The following is a 22,080-nucleotide window of genomic DNA, read 5'->3' as shown; positions in this document are numbered from 1 at the left end:
TTGAACTCTGGTATAGTAACGAGAGCTTTAGTAGCAAGTGATTTTCAAACAAAATGTGTTAAATTAATCTGCTAATGCTTTGGAATTGAGTCAATGAGGTTGTTAATGAACGCATTTCTTGTTAAAAAGCTTAATTGTCGCATGTCACCTACATCACTTCCTGTCTCAACGACTAAATAAGGGAAACTCGTTAATCAAAATGTGAGATCAAGAAAAACGAACGGAAGCACAATTTTTTGTTATGGAAACTACTAGCGTACAGCGAGACAACTCTCTCACCTGCAAGCCAATTTGAAATTAAATAAAAAATAATGGGAACATGTAGTATAATTTGTAAACTTAATATAACATTCTGTATTTTGTCATGGAGAATGTACATTTATCTAGATAATTTCACATATACAATGCTGATTTACGATTACCTGGCATTTGGGTGTTTTTTTTTTATTTATTTTTTGGATGGGGCAGGGGTAAGCTATTTATCTATATTGGTTAGAATTTATTTTGTGTATGTATTTTAGTATGTACAATTGTAGGCATTAATAAATATGTTTGAAGTGTCATTCATGTTTGTAGTTAGTTATTTTTTTTGGTCGGCACAGTATAGGTTACCTTCATTGTAAATAAAAAACAAGATTTTGTATAATTGAATGATAACACTATTAATAATAAATGAATTATTATTATAGCAGCAGTTTTTAAGTATTCCCATGCAAACAAAAGACACAGTCACAAGAAGCACTGCTCGTCAAAATATTAACATTAGTTCATAAATCAACATCATTTCAGAAATCACATTAGGACGATTATTTAATAACAAAAAGGGCATAACGACCGCTTGAAAATGCCAAAATCAATGCTACATTAAGATTTCTTGATTAACATTGGAGTTATCATTTACGACCTTTTGAAAATCCTTCCCATTGGTTCTTACTCATTTTATATTCCCAAACAAACTGAGGCTGTCTCTTCAGGAGTTCTCAGTTTGGTTTGATTAAAGCAAGCTGTGAAGGGGACTAAATAAACTACAAAATGCAAATTATAAATTAGAGTGTTATGAAATGAAACTAAAACTGAAGAAAAACTACAGGGAGTGTATGCTGGTTGCCTACGTGCTTTGCAGGGAAAACTTTGTTTGTGCTAGAAGATGGGTCTTGAACATTCAGTAACACCACAGCTACACTGAAAGGATTTACTCATTTGATTGAAGGTGTATTTAAAACCAGACCAAATGGCTGATTTTAGCTCAGCAGAATTGCAGTGCCTTTGTCTGACTGTTAAATTTTCCCAATTTTTTTTTTTTTCTTAAAAGTTAAGTATCGATCAGGCTGTCATTAAAGCCCCTGTGATGAATTTCTCTTGCAACATCACAGAGATGCCTGAGAACATGAAATGTTTAGCACTTGAAAGGAAGTTTCAAGAGAAAAAGAAATAGGCTTGGTGGATGGAGTCACTTCTTTTTAAATCAAATTAGGTTGCAGTAATGTGATAGATAAAGCATTCTCAGGCTCTTTTTATCATGTATTTCCTTTGATTTTCTTTGGAGGAAGGATCTCTGTCACTTGGTCTGTAACAATATTTAATATTTAATATTTAAAATACAAGCCTATGATGGTAGTTAAAGTAGACAGACAGGCCAATAGACAGATATGGGTTTCATTATAAACTTTTTTTTTTTGCAAACCTTGTTTTACTATCTTTTTATTGTATGTGCTAATGTTAATAAGTGGGTCGATAAATCATCCCAAGCTGGATTAATCCAAAATTAAAGAGTGGTAGTATTTATACTTGCTGCTCTAAAGTTGATCCCATGGATTGTTAGATTTTAGATGTTAAATGATATGTCACGTTGTTGCCCAATGCTATTTCACACCACGGATAGAGCTGGGAATCTCATCAATAGATTACATTTAGCTATTACCATCACAGCCATTTTTCAGCAAATTAGCTTACTGAGGAAACTGACAAACATTTTTAAATGAAGGTTGACACACAAGGTCACAGTACAAACACGGTTGTGTCTGGTGTTGACATGGTAACCGCTGTTTCTGTATGTTTTATGTGTCATTTATGTTGACGTAAAGCTTGAAGAAACTAATCATGCAGATGTGGGGAAGAAAATTGGGAAAACATTTTAAAACACGTATTGCTCAACGACACTTGCAAATATATAAGTATAACAAAAAAATAAATTACTCATATTTAAGGTAATGGCTAAAGAAAAGACTAATAGAATGTACTATACGACCCTAAGAAGCCAGCTTACTCAGTAGAACAGTATTTTATAACATTCATGTAGTGTGTGGGGGTTGGAGAGGATTCTGATCAGTCAAAACATTTCAAAGCGACAACTATTTACTTTGAAAATGGTTACAATAAATAGAATCCTTTAGATATTCTTCAATATTATTATCTAATTCAAACATGTTGACATTGTGTGTTTCTCCACTTTCTGTGCTCTTTCTTGAGAGCTTGTCCATAGTGCCTTTTCTTAGATGATCCAAAGACACATTACATATAAGTTGAGCAAAACAGAATCCCACCATCTGCATGCAAAGTCCCCGTTTCATAGCTCTGAACGCAATCTTCTGTTGAAATTACTGTAGCTTTTTTTTTTATTTGACAGCTGTCTGCATTTAATCATACACTGCAAACTAATACATCAACTATCAAAACAACTCTTTTAAACTTCCCACCTCTGACTCGCATATTATGTCATTGTACAGTATGAGGAATTCACCAATTAGGTTGCCGGTATTTGTTTGACCCCATTGCCGTAGTAACCAGATCCATGGCATTGACTCTGGACAGTGTACAGCTACTGTAGCACATAAAAGTATGAACAGGAGAGGTGAAGAGTAATGTAAAATACTGTCAAATGCATTGATTGACACATGATTTTTCACAATAGGCAGTTAAACACACGATTTCTGTGAAATTCATGGCTAGTATGATCTGTGCTCAATCTGTATTACCTCCTCCTCACACAGCCCTAGTAATGTCTGCCTGGTCCAAAATACTCTCCTCCGGACTCTTCTTCTCGCTCTCCTGTGCAGCTCTTCTGCTGGTTCTGTGGCACCACCTGGTTTTAATACTTTTAACATGTCCTGAGGCACCTAGTAAAGTTAGCACCCTTAAGTGAATATGGTTTGCATATGAAATACCTCCCTTGCGGTATTTTGTGATGTAATTTGCATGCATTTTCACCCATTAACATTATTCATTGTATTTCAATGATTCGAATGCGGTACTTTTTCTGCATGCTTTTTTCCACGCGCTAGGTTGCCTGCCACTAGTTAGTGAATACAGCAGGTGTACAAAGAACGCAGCAAAGGGGCTTACTGCATACAAAACACATTGTCGCTGTTTAGTGAATGAGGCCCTTTGTATTGTGATATTTTGTAACAATTATAAGCCGACCTGGATAAGGACTTCTGTTAAGAAATAAATAAATAATAATAATAATAATAATAATAATAATAATAATAATAATAATAATAATAATAATAATAATAATAATAATAATAATATAAGCTCCCATGTATTCCTATTACAGGTGGGAGAACATCTTACCATTTCTGACCTTTCAGCATTGGGCTTTACGGCACCTTTGATTTTGGTTCAGAGTAAAACCATTTGCAGATAGAGAGTCCTTTTTAAACTCCACAAAGGCAGAATTGCGACTGTGAGTTGGCAATTGTAACTGTGGCAAGCTGAAAATCATGCCCAGCTGTACAATTTTCAAACTGGATAAGCACTAATATTAGGTATAGTCCTATTATCTAACGATCACAATCCTAGCAGTGATAAACGGCATCATCCAATGTGATTTGGTTTGCCTGCAGCTGCATGCATAGTGTGCCATAATAAAGAACTGTATCTGATATGATTTACTTTGTCAGAGGATGCATGCACAGTGTACCGAACAGCTTTACATTAAACTGCATTCTGCTGTGATGGCTTGTAAGCTAAACCATCAGTGGATAGCCTCTGAAAGGGTAATACGTTATCTCATGTTGTATCTCTTGCAGTAAATCGTGAGGAACACAACACATTAATGGATTAGCTCATACACAGGGCGACTTCAAAGTGAGAAAGCTCCCGTTCACCCCCACCCACCCCACGCCCCCTCTCAGATTTAGTGCTCAATCAAACATCACACTGAACTCAGAAATCATTAAAACAAACAAACAAAAAAAGTTAAAATAGAACTCACATCAACAGTGTCTTCTGGTTTTTGGCTGGACCCGGAGCAAGCTCCAGTTAAAATCTGCAACAAAAGAGGATTACATTTTATTACCCAGACTATTGTGAGAATGCTAGTGATTGCAACAGACAAGGAATTTGATGTATCAGATGTAATCAGGATAAAACATAGTTAAACCCTCTGCATGCTGGGAGCACATTATTTATTCACTCTCGGTAAAATGGTTTCCATGTTATCTTCCTTGGCATTGCAATAGGTGTGCTACATGATTGTCCCCATAGGTTATCCCCATAGGTTTTACAGAGAATGTGACGAGGAACAACCAAAAAACAAATGTGTCTAATAATTACAGCCATGTTAAAAAGAGATGTGAGATAAAACCCTGGTTTACCTTTTGAAAGTACTATTACCCTAGCAGGAACGATCTCACTAAGAAATCACGTCTCCCACTCATTTCACAGTGTTCTCGCCTTCTAATTACTCCGAGACATGTTCTCCCATCATTCTGGAAATAGTCCTAGAGGCCTAGAAATCGCCTTGCTGCAATGAGACCTTAATTACTAGTTACTATACAACTAATCACGCTAAGTGAGGTTAGCGGTGTGAAATAATGACCCTGAGGAATGCATTGTGATGGAGAGAGCCTAGCAATGCCTCAGCCCTAGGTTGCAGGGTTCTATCATGTACTCATGAGGTCAATGCAACACAGTATCTAGGAGTTAGATCTTTCCTCACTGATGACCGAAAGGAAGAACGTTTCTTTTTTTTTTGTTTGTTTGTTTTTTTCGCATTAATGAATTCTCATTTCCTGTAAAGACACCCATGTGGTTTTCTGTTAGTAGCTTGGGGAGTATCTGCATTAGCTGTGATTATTTGGTCCTTGTACTGTGCTTCCTCATTATCTCCCTTGCTATTTCATAATAATATGAAAATGTACAAATTCTGTTAATTCATGTGTTGACAGTCAATTGTACATTGTGCTATTCTTCACTGGATAAGGGCCCTTAACTAATTCACATTTTGTAAGCTTTACTGCAATTTACTATTCTTTTACCCAGTGATTGCGGATAAAATGCCTATTTTATCCCTTTGCTTTACCACAGCTTTCTAAACAAAGCACAGCGAAGTTTATTATGTGATACTAATAAGTGTGTGCTTTATGTGAGTCAGCTGACATTATAGCCCCCCATGTGCATGTAATGAAAGAGTAGTAGGAGGGGAGAGTACCATATAGAAACAGTGGAGGGTATGTCAAGAACTAATTTCTATCGATTTCATTAGCAGACGGACGACCCTTTACTCTCCCTGGCCTTGGCAGTGAAAAGGATCCTCTAAAATAGACCTCATCCCCGTCTACCACACTCAGTTTTTATTAGCAGGGCTCCTCTCAGACTGGCTGGATGAATGAAGGACACAATAGGATGTCCGAAGGACTGGCCTAATCTGATCGGATCTCGGTCCAAATGCTGAGATATGAAGTCCTTCCTCCTCCCCACTCATTCATCAGGAATAAATAGCCAATTGACTTGAAAAGAGCGATAAGATTCCTTTTATCTGAATTGATAGCCTGTTCTTCCTCTCTCTCTCACTCTCTATTGTTTGTTTTTTTATTTTATTTTTTTTTCAGCGGGGGTTGGATGAACGTCAGGAGAAATATGACAGTCGGCTGGCAGTCTTGTGTTAATGGATCCCTGCACATTGGGCATCTACATGGAAGATCTTAAGGCTAGTCAAACACGTCAGTCGAAGCTGGCTTACTGGCAATTAGTCATGCTGTCAGCTTTAAATAAGATCTGGATTACAAAAAAGTAAACAAAGTATACAGACTCAGAATTGCATTACAGAGAGCTGCAATACAAGGTCTAGATTTCAGGGGATTCTGAACCGAACAGCACAGAAAGCTTGGTAATGCAGTTTACTCAACTGTACTCTCTGCTTGAAAACTGCCACACATAACAAATCAAAGGGGACTTACCTCTTAGTTGAACCAGCCTGTACCAAAAACATACTGCTAGCCAATACTAAACCCTCAGGGGCTGATTAGGGAAACATTCCCCGTTTTACAGGGTTTTTATTAAGCACCAGTGCTAAATATGTTAGCAGGCTGACACGTTTAAAATGCAATTCCTCATTTGCCAGAACCCCCAGGGACCAGAAGAAAGACACAAAAGCCAGCTGTGAATTTTTATTCTTCTGCCTAAGCCTGGCTAAATTGCCACTGCCTTCCATAAAGGGTCATTTGCCCTACTGTTAATAACAAGCATATTTTAACTTGTATACAGCGTTGCTACCTGTTTTAGTGTAATTGTGAAACCATTATGTGGTGTGATTTTTTTTTGTTTTGTTTTTTTCCTCCCACCAATTTCCTTACCAAAACAGATGGGATGGGCTCCTGAGAATCAGCTTCATATATTTTATTCAGAACCACTTGACAGCATTTTCAAAACCCCATTTACAGCTTGTGGCTGAGCAGCGTGCGAAATCACAATGGGCCCAGAACTGCTTGTGTTTCTTATCATTTCTCCAGCAGGAGACCTCTGGGACCAGGGAACAAAGTCTGGCCCCACACAGGGAATTCCATTTCTAATCAGGTAGGGTTTCCCCTGCTTTTTGGACAAAACCCCCACGACAGCTTTCATTTCAGGCTCACACCTACAGGCTAACTGTAACAACATCAGCTGGAGATAAACTCAGATAAATGCTAATTACTGGGCTCTTCTGTTACTGTGGTCAAGGTTAGTGGACCTTAAAATGAGTCTTGCCTTCTAGAACAAAATGGTACTAGCCAGTTTGTGATAGCTCTTTGGCTGTGATCTCAATGCTAAAACTGCAGTTAGAGTTTGATTTTACAAGGAAACTAGGATTTTTTTTTTAACCCTTTGCTGACTGTACACACAAATTTTACAAACACACATTTTTTATGGTTTATATATTATTGATCTAATAGTAATTAACCTGCATGCACTCAAACAAACATTAAACTATTATATTGCTTACTTATTATTATCATTGTCATTATTATTGTTTAGTCCATAACTATAACCAGCAAAGGCTGAATTAGCATTATCCATTCTAGTGGAAGATTACCGAACATATGACAATAGCAAAACACTTGATCCACATGTATAGCTATGGTAACGGAATGTAATGGAAGCACCCTAATCTAAATACAGCAATACACTGTCATATATCAAACACACTTGATAAACAGCATGCACAATGCATAATAAACCCCATGGCTCTATCTAGAATAACAATCACAATAATAATCACAATAACAGGCAATTCAATATTACAATGAGGGCCTCACCCTCACATCAAGTTGTGTAGGTTCTATTCATTAGCAACAGCACACTTCAAACTAATTTGCCAACTAAAATAACGTCAAAGATGCTATATTAATGTAACATCCCAGAACTGTAACATCTTAATACAAGTTTCATCGCACTTGCAGACTCCCACTATAGATTGACTAGAAAGAAGAATTTACTACTATTAAAGGGAGTGAAAAAAAAGATGGTTTCGTAAGATAGAAGATATATTGCAAATAGGCTTTGCAAGGCTGGCTGAGTGCAAAAGCACATATGGAAACCCTTCAAGTCAATAGCCTTGGCAATCCTGACCTCTGCCCTGGAAGACTTAGATTAAATCCCCATCCTGCTAAAATGTAACACCTTCCTATTACCTGTCAAGTCTCATCAGGATATTTTTTAAGTGTTTGACGAGTGCTTTTGACCTTGAACTCAGCATGGTCGTGGCCTCCAAGATTCAATCCCATTCTCTGAGCCCTCCAGTCCCTCCTCACTATTACAAAACAATGTTTTTCACTGCTCCAGTCTTCACCTCCCCTTCCTTCTATCCCAATAGAAATGACAGTGGAATAGCCTTGCACTTTTAAGGGCAGCAAATTGTATAAGGACACTGAGAGCTCAATTTGACTTACTTAACTCGTTTGCCAATAAATCCAGTAGTGTGAAATCTCGTGTTAAAGAAGCAAGCACAAGCTTTTTCACAAAACAGATATTTTTTTGGCTATATTAATGAAATCGCTAAAGATCTTGAAGTGTTCAAATAGTCTTAAAGCATACCATTTTCATAAACTTACGGATTTACAGGAGTATTTTGCTTTCAGAAAAAATAAATAGATTGTATTTTCAAAACAGTTTTTGCAGCGTTTTTTATTTTTTTTTAATTTCTTGTAACTTTTAGATGTAGTAGTTCTACAGTTATGTTGTTTCGTTGTGATCCACATCTCCAGGGTTATTTTGGTTGTGTGATTTATACAGTACAGTGTATTTTTGGTCTTTGTTGGTTGGCTTTCCAGACTGTGTTATATATAATAAAATTATTACATGCAATTATTATATTGTTTGTATATACTTTATTGTATAGAAATAGTAAAATAAACTCAAACATTTACAGAATTTTTTTTATTAACATTAAGAAACACTGCTAGTCGAAACATTTAGCAAGTAATTATGTACGCTTATTGTAGGATCTAAATATATATATAATATATATATATTATAAATATATAATCTATAATATATATATATATATATATATATATATATATCAATGTCCTATTGTAAGTGACACAGCTCACAGCCTACATCTGTAAAGCGCTTTGTGATGGTGGTCCACTATGAAAGGCGTTATAATAAAAATAAACATATTATATTATTATGAAGTGCCTTTCACAATGGACGACCATCATTATACTTTATTTTATATACAAACGAAGGCCTGAGATGCAGCTATGATTAAAGATAAATAAATGTTGCAATATAACGTTTGTAAAAGCATCTCTACTTTTAGAACAGCACTCAGACAACAGTTGAATGACTGCAAATTAAATAACAGCTTCCTTTACAACTGGCTATCGTTCAAAGGACGATTTGTGCAACTCTTTATCAAAGTAATTATACTCTTTTGAGATAAATCTGAAATAATTATACACTTAGCAGTACTACGCTGTGTTGTATCTTATTCATTTTACTGCACTGGCTGTATGGGATGAAGACAAGAACCCCAATCAAAGATGGTATGAGAACTCATTTGTATCCCTGGTTTTGAAAATGTTATATTGTCTAATGTAAGAACTGAAGGTCCTTGTCATTTTACCCCCTCCTATAAGTTCTTTGCTTTCATTTGTTATTTGCAGTTCGGCAGCTACATAGCAACAAAAACACTAGAAAATGAGACATATTAAGCACATTTTGATATATGTATCTTTCTCTACTTCAATACAGATCTCAACACAAAACAATCATCCCTTCTGGAAAGATAAATATAAATCATTTACAGAGACATTTAAATGTCTTTTTGCTTGTGTTGTATTACCATCAAAAAAGAAAGTTGCAATCAAGCTAGCAATAAAAGAGAAGAACACACAAATGGAATGCTGGCCAAGAATGCATGTTAGACACAATCAATAACACACCTCTTATTGAATACTGCATGCTTTACACACAATCACACATACCTCACAGTCAAATACAGCATCTAAAGCTATGAAAGCACTTTTACTTTTCAATGGAAACCTTCAAATTTCTACAGCTTTGTGATTTTAACCCACAGGGAACTGACCTGGCGACTTACTGGAGTTTTGATGTCAGCAGCTGTCTTAGTTAATCCAGGATATAGAAGGCCATCACCTGCAGGACTGGAAAGTGACAGAAAGACTGAATGTAACGGATCAATGCTTGACGGCCGGTGGTAATGAACTGATTTCAGACATCCTATATGTTTGTTTGTGCTGCGTTTCGTTACTATAATTCATCAGGAGCACTTTGTGGGGTTTTCCACTCAAATCCACTTAAAGAAGGGTGAAGGCTGTCTTTCAGTTGAGTCAAAACATTACAAGATATACCCAACCCACTGACATGTCTTAAATGCAACTACATTGTACTGTACAGCAGCAGTCATAAAGGCTACATGCCAATAGAGATGTCTGGGTCTTTGACTGTTTCATATAGAATGACAAGTTGAACTATATTTATATACACAATCACCACAATCGATATTCAGATGACAATGTGTTGTGATATTGTTTCATAATGACATTTGACGTTGTTCGCCTGGTACAGACTGGTGTGTAAGAGATTTATTGCAGATAAGACACAGAGGTTTACTATTGTTTTCAGTGAAAGCAAACTCTTCCTCCCATTCTTGCTTAAAGCCTTACTTTTGTTTATTACTCATGGAGGGTTTGCTTCATGCCATTGTCTCCACAAAATGAACAGGCACTTGACTTTCAACTGCATGTCCGGCTTTCACTCGAAGTGATTGAAATATGCACGCATCAATATGCGGTGTCAAAGGTCATCAGGTTCAAAGAAACTGAAGATAGCGAAGGGGAGAGAAGAAAAAATAATAAAGACGAATGAATACAGAGAAAGAAAATCATAAACTTGTGTTTATTTTAACTTTTTCTCTTTTTCAGAGGATTTAGAGAGGATGTATTAGTGTATTATTAGCCTGTTTAACTATGTTTATATTGATAGTTTCCTAACAGTATTAGCTTAATAAATATCAAACTTTATTCATGCAACAGACTTTGAATAAACCTTTAAACAACTCATGAGTTCAAGTTTTCTGAACAGAGTACTGTAGCACAAGATGGCCCTGATTTTAGATGAAGTTATCTGGCATTGAGAAGCTCCTGTTTATCAAAATTGTTTCAAGAACATGTTAAGTTACAAGCAGTAGAAATGTACCTGCATCTCTGTGCCAATCTGGCAAAAGCTGAAACAACTGTTACAATATTTCCATTAACTGGGCCATTGCAAGTTTGTTGCACAATAATTTATGAGAACGAACAACCTAAACAGATGCTTCTATTGCCAAATCTGTGCAGAGTAACAGATGGGATATTATTTCAAAGAAAGGGAAGAAAGTTGTAGGCTTTAATGTTGGGTGGTTATGATGAGAATTTCAATATGTCTTTAGGGAGAACTTCCTCTTTGCATGTTATTTGTTTTCTTTCTAAAATTAAATCAGTGACTGTTTTCCCTTCTAAATGTTTACAGTTGAATAACTTCTTGTCACAAATGTGAAAGTTTCTTTTTAACTTGAACACTTTATTTGGTCCTGTACCTAATAACGCATTGGTCCACCTGTTGCCTTGATCAAAGCCTTGACACAATGTGCCTCAAGGGATGTTTCGTTATTCAGTCATTAATGTTTCATGTAATTAGTGGAGGTTTGTAATGACAAATGCATAATTCAACTTCATCATAAACATGCTCAGTTGAATTGCGATCCGTGGCTTGTGAGGGTAATGGATGATGCTCCTCAAGCTATCCCCTCACGATTCTAGAAAGATGGGTGGGTGAATTATCACCAGCAGCCAACAGGATACAGATTCAGCCTTGGTAGGTGTACTTGATCCACAGTGATGCTTAATTAAACTATAGTATTCGTTTGGCCAATCAGTAATAAGGGGACCCAGGGTATACAGGGAGAAGAGACAAGGGCAAGTTAAAATGCAAATAAGCAAGGCTAGACATGGCCAAATAAAGTGGACAAGCAGTGTATATACAGTTAACCCCCACAATAATTAATCAGTTTAGACCCAACTATTACTTGAGTTAGTGTGCCCAAAATATGAAAACACAGGTCATATTACCTGACCCTCCCACTTACAAGAAGACAGGTACAAAGCACCATGAAAACCCATTTGGGATTTTCTTTTGACCGCCTTCTCTGCTAAAATCATATTTTCATTAAATCTGTTGCACAATATGCCGTGCACTGTATTACCTACAACATTATATCTGAATTGAGTTGGCAGCTCTAAAGAAATTGATTGCTATATTGATTAATAGTGCATTATAGACTTTCAGTTGTTAAGCTATCACTATGCAATTTCATTTCAAGTCCTAAACTGCAGCTCTATGTTACCAATGTAATTACAGTGCAACAGATATATCCTGCTTTAGGTCTTCCAAAATTATAAAAGTCCCTGTAATAATACCTTTTCCTGCCACTGCTTTAGTATAGGAAATTTACAAAGCATTTCAAGTCTTTTTTTAAATATTTTTTTTAATAAGAAAAAAAGAATGTATTAGTAAGTAACCTCAAATGTCATTTTAAATTGCTTTTTATATTCCCCTTACTATCAGATGGTGTTATGCAGCTGCAATATTGGGTTATTACTATTTTGCCTGTTGTTCTTCTCATAAATGTAGTGCACCAAGCATGTGTAGGTATGTGGAAAATATGTGAAAGCAGAAACAACATCATGCAGTTTATCTAAAAGCTCAAAGTGGTAATAATAATATCAGGTTTTAAACAATTATAAAGCAACATGTTGAATGATTTTTAGGATGAAAAGTTGAAGACATTCTTCCATTTTTACTTTCGGTAAGGTAACAAACACATGGGTTAAAGTATAATGTTTTTTTTTACTTATGGTAAATCACAGATTCAGTTTTTATATCTGTCATAAGTCTTAGCAGCATCTGTGATAATTTGCACAATTTATAGTATATATTATTCAGTTAAAGAAAATGTAGCAAATAATATACTATACCAGAAAAGCAATATATTTGATAAAAAAAAAAAAATTGGATGAATCTAATACACTTCATCTTCTTAACCCCCCAGGGAAGTGAGTGCTGATTGTGTCATATTAAAGAGGATGCTGTTTAAGGATGGATTTGGGTAATATTTAATACAGTTTGTAGACAAGCTATATCGGAGATTTTATTATAAGAGAGCGAAGAAAGAAAAAAGAAATAAAGAAGGAAATAAAGAAAGAAAGCTGTGAATGTTTGTTCTCCCTAATATAATAACTTTCAAGAAACTCCACTTTATACTTTGTAGACAAATTTCATATCCAGCAGATGGCATAGTGGTAGTTTTTATGAAAATCTGCAATCAGGCTTGTTGATGCACAGAAATATTTCTAGCCTGCACAGTCCAATTATTGGTGCCTACAACTTCCATAGCAACTTATGATGCCTAATTTTTATGGACGGCTTCTTAATCTTTTTCCTGCATATCTTGAATCCCCATGCAATCCCTTAGTTTAGTAGCAGGTAGCCTTTTCCAAGGTTTGTACATCTTATCACTAGCAAGCTGAAACAGCAGGCAACTTGGGTGAGCAGAACCAAAAAGACCTTAGATGAAATGTGCTAGTTTAAGCTATGACAAATGAGCTCTTCTTAAGCTCAGGGGTGCAACAGAAGCTTGGTATGTTAGTTCACTATTCACTTAGCATGCATAAGACTAATGCACATCTGTATTTTACTAACAATGCAATACAAATGGTTACAGTTATTTTAAATGTCTATAAATACAATAACAACAACATACTGCTAACCAGATGGGCTTGCACATAGCCAAGCTTAAAATGACACATACAATGCTTCTCTGAGATCAGAATGGCAATCATATCTTGCTGCAGGCTGTATATTTAAGGAGGGAAGTCTGCATACAGTACAGATGTACTTTCAAGACATGAAATCAAGATTGCTAACATGTCTTTTTTTAATGTAGTACAGTGCACAGAATGGTAAACTGTAGAGGAGTAAACAGTAGTAAGCAATCACCAGGAATTCAGTATACAATCTAAATGACCATATCACTGTGTCTGTCTGGTTAAAAGTAACATAGCTACGTGTTAAGAAAGCCTAAAAAAGCCAACACCTGTACATTTCATGAACATACAACTGTAATAGTTTCCTTCAGAATGATTTAGTCTGATATACGTCACCTCTGAATTGTTCCCATCTTGTTCCATCAGTGGTGGTTAGGGTGTTGCATTCAACCAGTACTCTAGAGTTAAAAACCATGTTCATCATTGATAAAGACCATGTCATTTTTAATGTCCATAAACAACAAAACTACCTTCTGAATTTCAAGCAGGGCTAAGAGCTAATTGTCTCATTCCACATAGAAACACCTACATCTAGTGCTTTATGCAGGATATTTAATACAGTTCTCCCTTGCTATAAGGCTCTCGGTTATGTCCCCCAATTCTCTATACTAGTGATTCGTGCAATATTTCTACAGTAAATACAGTACTGGTGTTGTTCAAACTGTAAACAGCTTCTCAGTCTAACTTTCATTTCTGTCTGTCCCTTTTGATACAATATCGGGACTGAAGAAAAGCTGCGCTGGCACTTTATAACACAGACATCTTATTCAGCATTTGTTTTCTAACTAAATAAATATTTTGCCAATATGTTACCTTTTTTTGTAAAAAATATAGCATTGATTACATGGTGCTTTATGCATGGTCAATACATTATATGTGAATTATAGAGAGGGAGTTATTTTATTTTGTATTTTAGTCAGATGTGTGTTGTTATGTGCCCCGCAGCAGCCCCCCCCCCCCCCTCCCCTGTTTATAGCGCTCTTCATTTATAACGCTCGTATTGTGTGTGTCCCGAGACCCACGTTATAGCGAGGGAGCACTAGTATAATACCAGTTTGGTTGGTTTATTGGGGGGGGGGGGGGGGGGAGTAATTGCAAGGTAGGATGAGGGTTCTTAGACCCTTAATCAGAGGTCTAAGAATGTACGGTCAGCACAGAGAATTACAAGGGCAGTCTATTGATCTGCAAATCTGAGCAGATTTATCAGTTACTGTCATTAAGCATTGCACAACTGCTCTCATTACAACTCACTAACATTTATTGTAGAAAATGGCAACATGGACTTGCGAGGGTATTGATCTTCTGTTTAATACTCGCTTCTTGGCACTTTCACAAAACAATTTTCTCTTCCATTACCACACTGTGTCAGGTCTGTTCTCCATCTCTTTCTCCACCCCCCTTCTTTCTCTGCTTTATTTTGGTGACACTGACAGAGTGTAAAATGCGAGCACATTGTATTAGACCTCCCAGACTCAATAAGGAAACACCTAATCTTAATTTGTCCTTATTGCACAGTGCTGGCTGAAGGTCACTCATATTGTGTGTGTGGGTGTTAGGGAAGAGGAGGAGGGATAATCACTGAGATGGCCTCAAAGAGCCAGCATCTAAAAAAAAGGGACGATTAAGGGCCATTATTAGTTTTTTTTTTTTTTTTTTGAGTTATAAATGACTTTCTCTTCTTAGTGTTGTGACTTTTTTTTCAGGAAAACTTTTAAAAGCTGTCTTAAGAACTGTTTTAAAATTATACAGACACATTTCTGTCAATCACATAGGATTGATTTAATCAACATATACCCCAAAGGTATCAACCACAATTTATTTTAATTGTACAGCACTGGGGACTCACCCAAGACTGTGGTTATGCTGGAATTACACCTAAAACTAAGTGGTTAATACAGCCTAGATGGATTCACTGATGCTTTACAATGCTCTAAAAATCCAGCTGTGGGATATCCAGACATGGTATAAATTAACACATTTCCCTTCAGCAGTCATCTCTCCTTATACAACTTACTTTTGCTTAATAGTATTCATTGACTGCATTCTACTGAGAACATACCACCGCTGTCCATGGTGCTGAAATAAAACAATACATTTTAAACGTGTACAGCACACTATCATGCCACAGCGTTACTAGGCACTTTACAAAAGAAAGAATTACTTATCCTTCAAAATATAATTAAATAAATGCACTTAGTTATAGATAGATAGATAGATAGATAGATAGATAGATAGATAGATAGATAGATAGATAGATAGATAGATAGATAGATAGATAGATAGATAGATAGATAGCATAAACTATTTTTTCAGCACATATGGAGGGAAGAAGATGAACATGCACAATAACAACCCCAAACAAATGAACAGCTTGTACTATTTGCATAACAGCAGTGTGCTGTCGGAAAGCTATCTTGACCAGCTGCTTTGTAGAGCTGTCATAAGTATCAATCGAGAGCTGATTTAAGGAAAGGTGAAAGCTGTCATTTTGGTTGCTACATACCAAAGAAGAACAGTAAGGGACAGAAGTGCAGCAGAAAATCTGGGATCAAGGTTAATTTTGCTGATGAATAACACGTACCAGCTAACAGTTCTTCTACAAACAGGTTCACATAACTGGTATGCAAGACTTCCATATTGTTCTTTAAGATGCAAAAGGGTACATTTTTGCATTTTTAACAGGAAAGCATTTTTCATAAAGTCAGTGAGGCTGCTCACAATTGCAAGTTGAACCGTACCTGCCTAACCTCTAGATTTTTTTCCAGGGACTCAGGCTCTGTCTGTCAACGGTCTTGGGCAGGGTCCGGGGGGAGGGGTGGGGGGGTGGCGGGGGGGGATGGAGTCCAATTTAACTACAATTCCTCACTGCTAGCATTATCATTGGCTGCTTCAAGTTTGTATTAACAAATGGAGAGGTGGGCATTAAGGAAGCTTGCAGGCGCTTCACTTCCCACAAACTTAATGTGGATGAGAGGAAGTGTCGATATTTGAAAGCTGTTACATGTAAATGTGTGAGTTTCAAAAATGTACTTCCCAAACTGAGCGTGGATATACCATAGATATATATATATATATATATATATATATATATATATATATATATATATATATATATATATATATATATATATATATATATTCATAACCCTCAGTTATATCCTTATATAAATACCATTGTGACATCAATCTAACGTGTTCAACAGCATTAAAGGGACGAAGTTTGGGTTTTTGGTTTTGAATCCCGAGGGAGGCAATGTAGTGATAGGTTTATTAAAATAAATAGAGAATGTGTGATGATTTGTTAAAAATTGTAATAATCAAGAATCCAGACTCCTACTTAAATATTCAGAAACTATTGTTGTGGTTTCTGTCACTGCCATCGCAATTGTTTGAACTATCAGAGGACGTGGAACTAGACAGTGACTTGGATGATGACCCCTTATTTTGGTGAGTACCAAAACCATTTCTGCTGGTACTCATGTGAGAACCTAATGTTAAAAGTTATGTGAACCTCTGCCTAAAGTTAAAGGACTTGAAAGAAAAACAAATGAATATAAATACAAGTATGAGAGAGGAGGGTGGCTTGCTCAACCCTGCCGAAGCCACACTTGCTAGCTGTGAAATGTCTTTCCAGTCACATATTTATTCATCCCAAATCAACCCCTTTTCCTCTCCTGTCACCACAGCAACAAAAAAATATCCTTGATTTCAAACATTTTTGCTCAAAATTAAATCGTCAATCATCTTATCGAATGTGCCATTTTAATGGTATCAGATTTTCTTGCAGACACCTGATAAAATGGCTTGGCCTCTGCTAGCTGCTTTAACTTGCCTGTTTGGTGGCTGTGTTTCAGTATTCTGAAGCTCATGTAACTACAGCCCACTTTTCTTGATTCAGAGGACATTTTCCAACAATTTCCACGAAATAGCTCATGAAGATATTGTTTATTTATGTGTATACCCAGTCCTCCCTCCGCCACCCTTTACAAATGATTTAATCATAAACACTATTTACATTTGGTCAATGTGCTGTGTGACAGTAGCAATTATCAATAGGACCATAAATTCAGACCAGATGTCATTATAAACCTGCAATATATCAGTTTTGTATCTTTCACTGAATCTACCCCTACCACAGAACCAGTGTGTGGTGTATGTATTTGTGTGTATGTGTGTGTTTGTTTATGAGAGAACCAGAGAGAGAGAGAGTTGGTTGGAGGGGGCCTCAAAAGTTGTATGCTATGTTTATGGTTTTAATTAAAAGCAGACACATTGTGTGTACTTATAGGAATCACCTGATTAATTTTAATGCTACTCTCCAATTTGTTACATTGATAACACCAGTTTCAATCACTCAAGAACCATATAGCTTATTGAATCCTGCAATATGTCTCTTTTGATTTAGTGGGGCAGTATATTCCATTGAATGTTTATTTTTTCTTTGAACTAAAGAAACTGTTTTAGATTTCACTTAGATTTATGAGGAATTGAGTGGTAAAAAAAAAATTATAATTGAAAAAAAAAAAAAAAACTTCAGTGCTTCAAGGTTAGAGCACTGGATTGTAGTGTATGTCAGATTGACAGTTCTGGCAATCTCAGTTGTGAAAGGATACCTTGGGGGTAGAACTTATCTAAAGCAGATACTGTAACACTGGCCAAGTGACAGCTTAGCACACCAAGCACAAGCAAACACCACAAAATGTATCGTCTCTTCACAAAGGATAAGTGTGAGCTGTTATAAAACAACACTAGAGAAATAAACTGCACTAACAAACACATGACTCTGAAGACTAGAAAAGAAAAACTGAAATGATGAAGAATGGGAAAGGCATCTTGCCTTTTCTCTCACTCCACATGCCTCAAATGCCTCTTTGCTTTACTTGTCATATGCCACCAGCTATACTTTATCTGCAGCAACAAGGTATGTAAAGGTTATTAAAGTGATCCTGGCATTAACACCTGAGCCCAATCATGGCACGCTGATGTGATTCCACAGCCTGTGAGCAGAGGGGGTAAGGGGACTGGTTCATATTCACACATGCCATATCGAAAGCCTGCAAGTTGATTCCAGGATGGAGGGTGATTTAAAAAAAAAATACTCAGCGGCAGCAAATTACAGGGAACGTGATAATGTTTTGTATTTATGACTACAAGGAGTGTCAAGTTTCTCCCTCTGGTAAGGGCAGATGCCTATCAGCAGATGCTTATCAGTTTGAATCTCAGAAGATGTCTCTATCTGAATGCTAATACATCATTATTTTAATCCTGGCAGCAGCTTATGTGGTCAATTAAGTATTTTTTTGAAATACAGAAACAAAAGTTTTAAAGGTATTAATATAAGAATTGTCTTTTTGGCCATACCAATTACTAGGGAGTTCTTACAGTGCCATAAAAGAAAAAAGCATGCTATCACTAATATAATTATTATTATTATTTTTTTAAGTTTAGCTTACTAAAAAGGGCACTAAATAGTAGCAACTATTCTAAAACACAGATTCAGGAGTTTTCTGCTCAATACATACTTTGCAAGTTTAAAACTAAACATCAATAATAAATTGTGTCTGTAATTGATTCTCCCTAAAGCTACAGATTGTCCAACCCCTTTAAAAACATACAAAGCTACAGTATATTCTGGAGCGCAATGAGTTTTACGTGGCTCCTGAGCCATATATTGGACAGCCCGGTCTATATTACAGAAACTAACACATGACAGGAAGGCTTTAGGTGTTAATCCAATCTTGGAGATCTCATGGGGATTCATACAAAAATATTGATCTTCACTCATTATGGCCCAATTAAATTGTGTTTTATACCAGTTAACAAAACTTGGTCATTATCACTGCTGATAATTCCCAATTCCCAGTTATTTTACAAGCCAATTATTCCAGAACAGTCGTGGTTGAGGTTACATTTCTTATCACCTGAAATGCATGGCTTTACCGGACACTATGAATATTTAACTAAGAAGAGGCGACAGTGGTCTTGAAAGGTTTTCTGGTTTGCTTAAACTGATATCCCTTTCAGGGAACAGTATTATGTAAAAGATAGAGATAATGGGGTCTCTTCAATTGACTTAAACTGCAGCATATCTAAATACTGTCCCTGAGATGATTTAAATTTCCGTACCAAGATTATGAAACTCAAACGTTCATCAGGGCGTGTCAGTCACTGTAGTGTATTTCTGTCTGTAAAAAAGTAATTTCAATTGAAATAACATTATTGTGTTACAAATAATGTTGTATGTCAGAACAGGAATTTGTTACAAAAAAAAAAACATAAAAAAAACATATTTAATTAGAGGATTGACTTGTCTATTCTTGGTTCAGAAAAATGCTTCACAATATATAACTACAATAAATATGTCAGATGTTTGGACACAGTCACAGTGCAACCCAGCAACTAACCACTAAACAATCTACTGCAATCTCACATTTTAGCTACTGTAATGTTCCTAAACCCCTTGCCATCAGCAGTGTAGTCCCCTGATCTCACCACTGAGATCCTGAGACCTTATATAGTATTCTAATGGAAAAGACACAATAGGTGCTAAAGGCTTTTTTCCATTAACCGGTGAGACTATATGTAAAGACTTGATCTCTGCTTGATTTTTATTTCCAAAGACACATTTTGTCTTTAGACTTGGCAGTACAGCTGGGCCTGAGAGACTTTCCCAGCAAGTCGCAAATTGAATTCATCATTTGCAGACTACACACACCAAGGTCCTCTGGGAAGATCATATCTTTGTAAACTTGCTTTTCTGCAGGAGAATCCGTCCATAACCAACACATCATCAGCAAGCGCATAAAAGCTCTGTGTGTTATTCTCCCGTCGTTTCTTTTGTTTCAGCTGCTCGGTCAAGTGCTGGGATGCCGAAATCAGAGTTGACCACTTAGAGTCTGGAGGAAGGGCTGCCCTCAGCCATGTATTCCCTGAGGTGTACCCCTAAAATTTTTTTAAATATGCGAGTAGTGGGTTTTTCCTTACCCGAGTGCTGAGCGGTTTGTATTTAGTTCTACGGGTTGCATGGTCAGGCTGGAGAGGCTTGGCCGTGTCTCATCAGCTCATTTTCATTAATTTCGATATTTGGGAGATAGATGGCAGTGCGCCACTGTGGGCCAAGTTAATTATTTATTATTATTTCATTCGTGGTTTGGCAGCCTTGACTTTTTGGGGGAAGGTGTCCCATAGCCACTTCCTATCTGCGGCACTGGGATGCAGGTAGCCATCGGGCATCCGAGGCCTCCGGCTTAATTTCTCTTTCACTCGGGCCCATCATAGTCATCAGGCCCTGAGCGCCCTTCACAGTTCATTAAATCATCTGAAATTGCAATCATTCATTGATGCATTCATTCATTCATTCATTCATTCATTCATTCATTGTAGATTCTCCGTGCTGAATGAGCTAATCCTTGCTTTGTTTTGACCCATTTTTGGTTTTAGATTTGAAATTTCCAACACTCTGATAAGCATACTGTAAAGCTATCATGAAACTCCAAAAAGTCAGGTAGATAGCAAAAACAATATAAAAAAAGAGAACGGTTCATCCTCAAGTCTTTATTAAAAAAAAAAAAAAAAATATATATATTTATCTATCTATCTATCTATCTATCTATATATATATATATATATATATATATATATATATATATATATATATATATATATATATATATATATATATAGATAGATAGATAGATAGATAGATAGATAGATAGATAGATAGATGCACATAGTCATTTATTTCAAAATTTAATTCATACCATCATACCATTGAAGTTATAAAACTCACCCTACACACCACACCATAGTGCATTTACCAGGTGAGTCCCTCTCCACACAAGTGACACCTTTGAGTGCAAGGCTGTGTGACTTCCCCCCTTAAGTATTTGAATGCTGAACTGACAAATTAATTATGTGCTGTTAAGGGGGTCAAAACCGTGTTTGACTGGCTACGGGGAATGTTAACCAGCACTGATGTGCAACAATCACAGATCAATGTACAAGAAGTGTTAAGCCCCCTATTCTACTAGGAACAGCCGTAATGTATTTTACAAACTACATAAAGAGCAGGATGAATTTTACATGAGATTTAGAAGGCTATTTCAGTGTTATTGTAGATGTTTTTATTTTGATATGCTCTGTACCCAGCAGGTGCATCGTTAATAACAACAATAATACAAATAATAATAATAAAAAAACCTCTGAAAGAGTACTGCACCTTTACGTTAGAATCATTGAATACATAATTTGTCTGAACTCCAGTGAAGGTTGCATTCATAAAACATAGTAGTAATGCAAAAGTTAGGCTTAGCAGTCCATTCACCATTATCACAGGACTTCATGGAGCAATGAGTACAGGTAGGTACAGTACAGTAAGAACTGGCTTTCTTCAGGGTACTGTCTACTATCTACTTTTCAGCTATTTAGTAATTATCTAGTAGGTGGCATTGATGTACATCAGTGTTATTTCAGGGTGTAACTAAGATGA

The 22,080-nt window shown here is 36.3% G+C and overlaps 1 protein-coding gene across 29 annotated transcripts in view; it reads right to left on the bottom strand.

Annotated features, from left to right (window-relative positions):
• LOC121300760 (RNA binding protein fox-1 homolog 1) overlaps window positions 1–22,080 on the bottom strand; it is a 580,013-nt gene that overhangs the window by 409,384 nt on the left and 148,549 nt on the right. For 28 of the 29 annotated variants that reach the window (XR_005947563.1, XR_005947564.1, XM_041229575.1 and 25 more), the window contains exon 3: window positions 4,217–4,270. Coding sequence is in view for 26 of the 29 variants with exons in the window: in XM_041229575.1 (XP_041085509.1) it covers window positions 4,217–4,270 (54 nt within the window). In the remaining 3 variants the exon portion in view is untranslated. Of the gene's footprint in view, window positions 1–4,216; window positions 4,271–9,796; window positions 9,813–22,080 lie in introns of those variants that run through there. The other variant, XM_041229591.1, reaches the window with a different exon arrangement.

This window comes from Polyodon spathula, chromosome 26 (assembly GCF_017654505.1).
Source record: "Polyodon spathula isolate WHYD16114869_AA chromosome 26, ASM1765450v1, whole genome shotgun sequence".
NCBI classification, from domain to species: domain Eukaryota; kingdom Metazoa; phylum Chordata; class Actinopteri; order Acipenseriformes; family Polyodontidae; genus Polyodon; species Polyodon spathula.
Note: the sequence above shows the minus strand (reverse complement) of the source record. Positions and strands in the feature narration are given on the sequence as shown.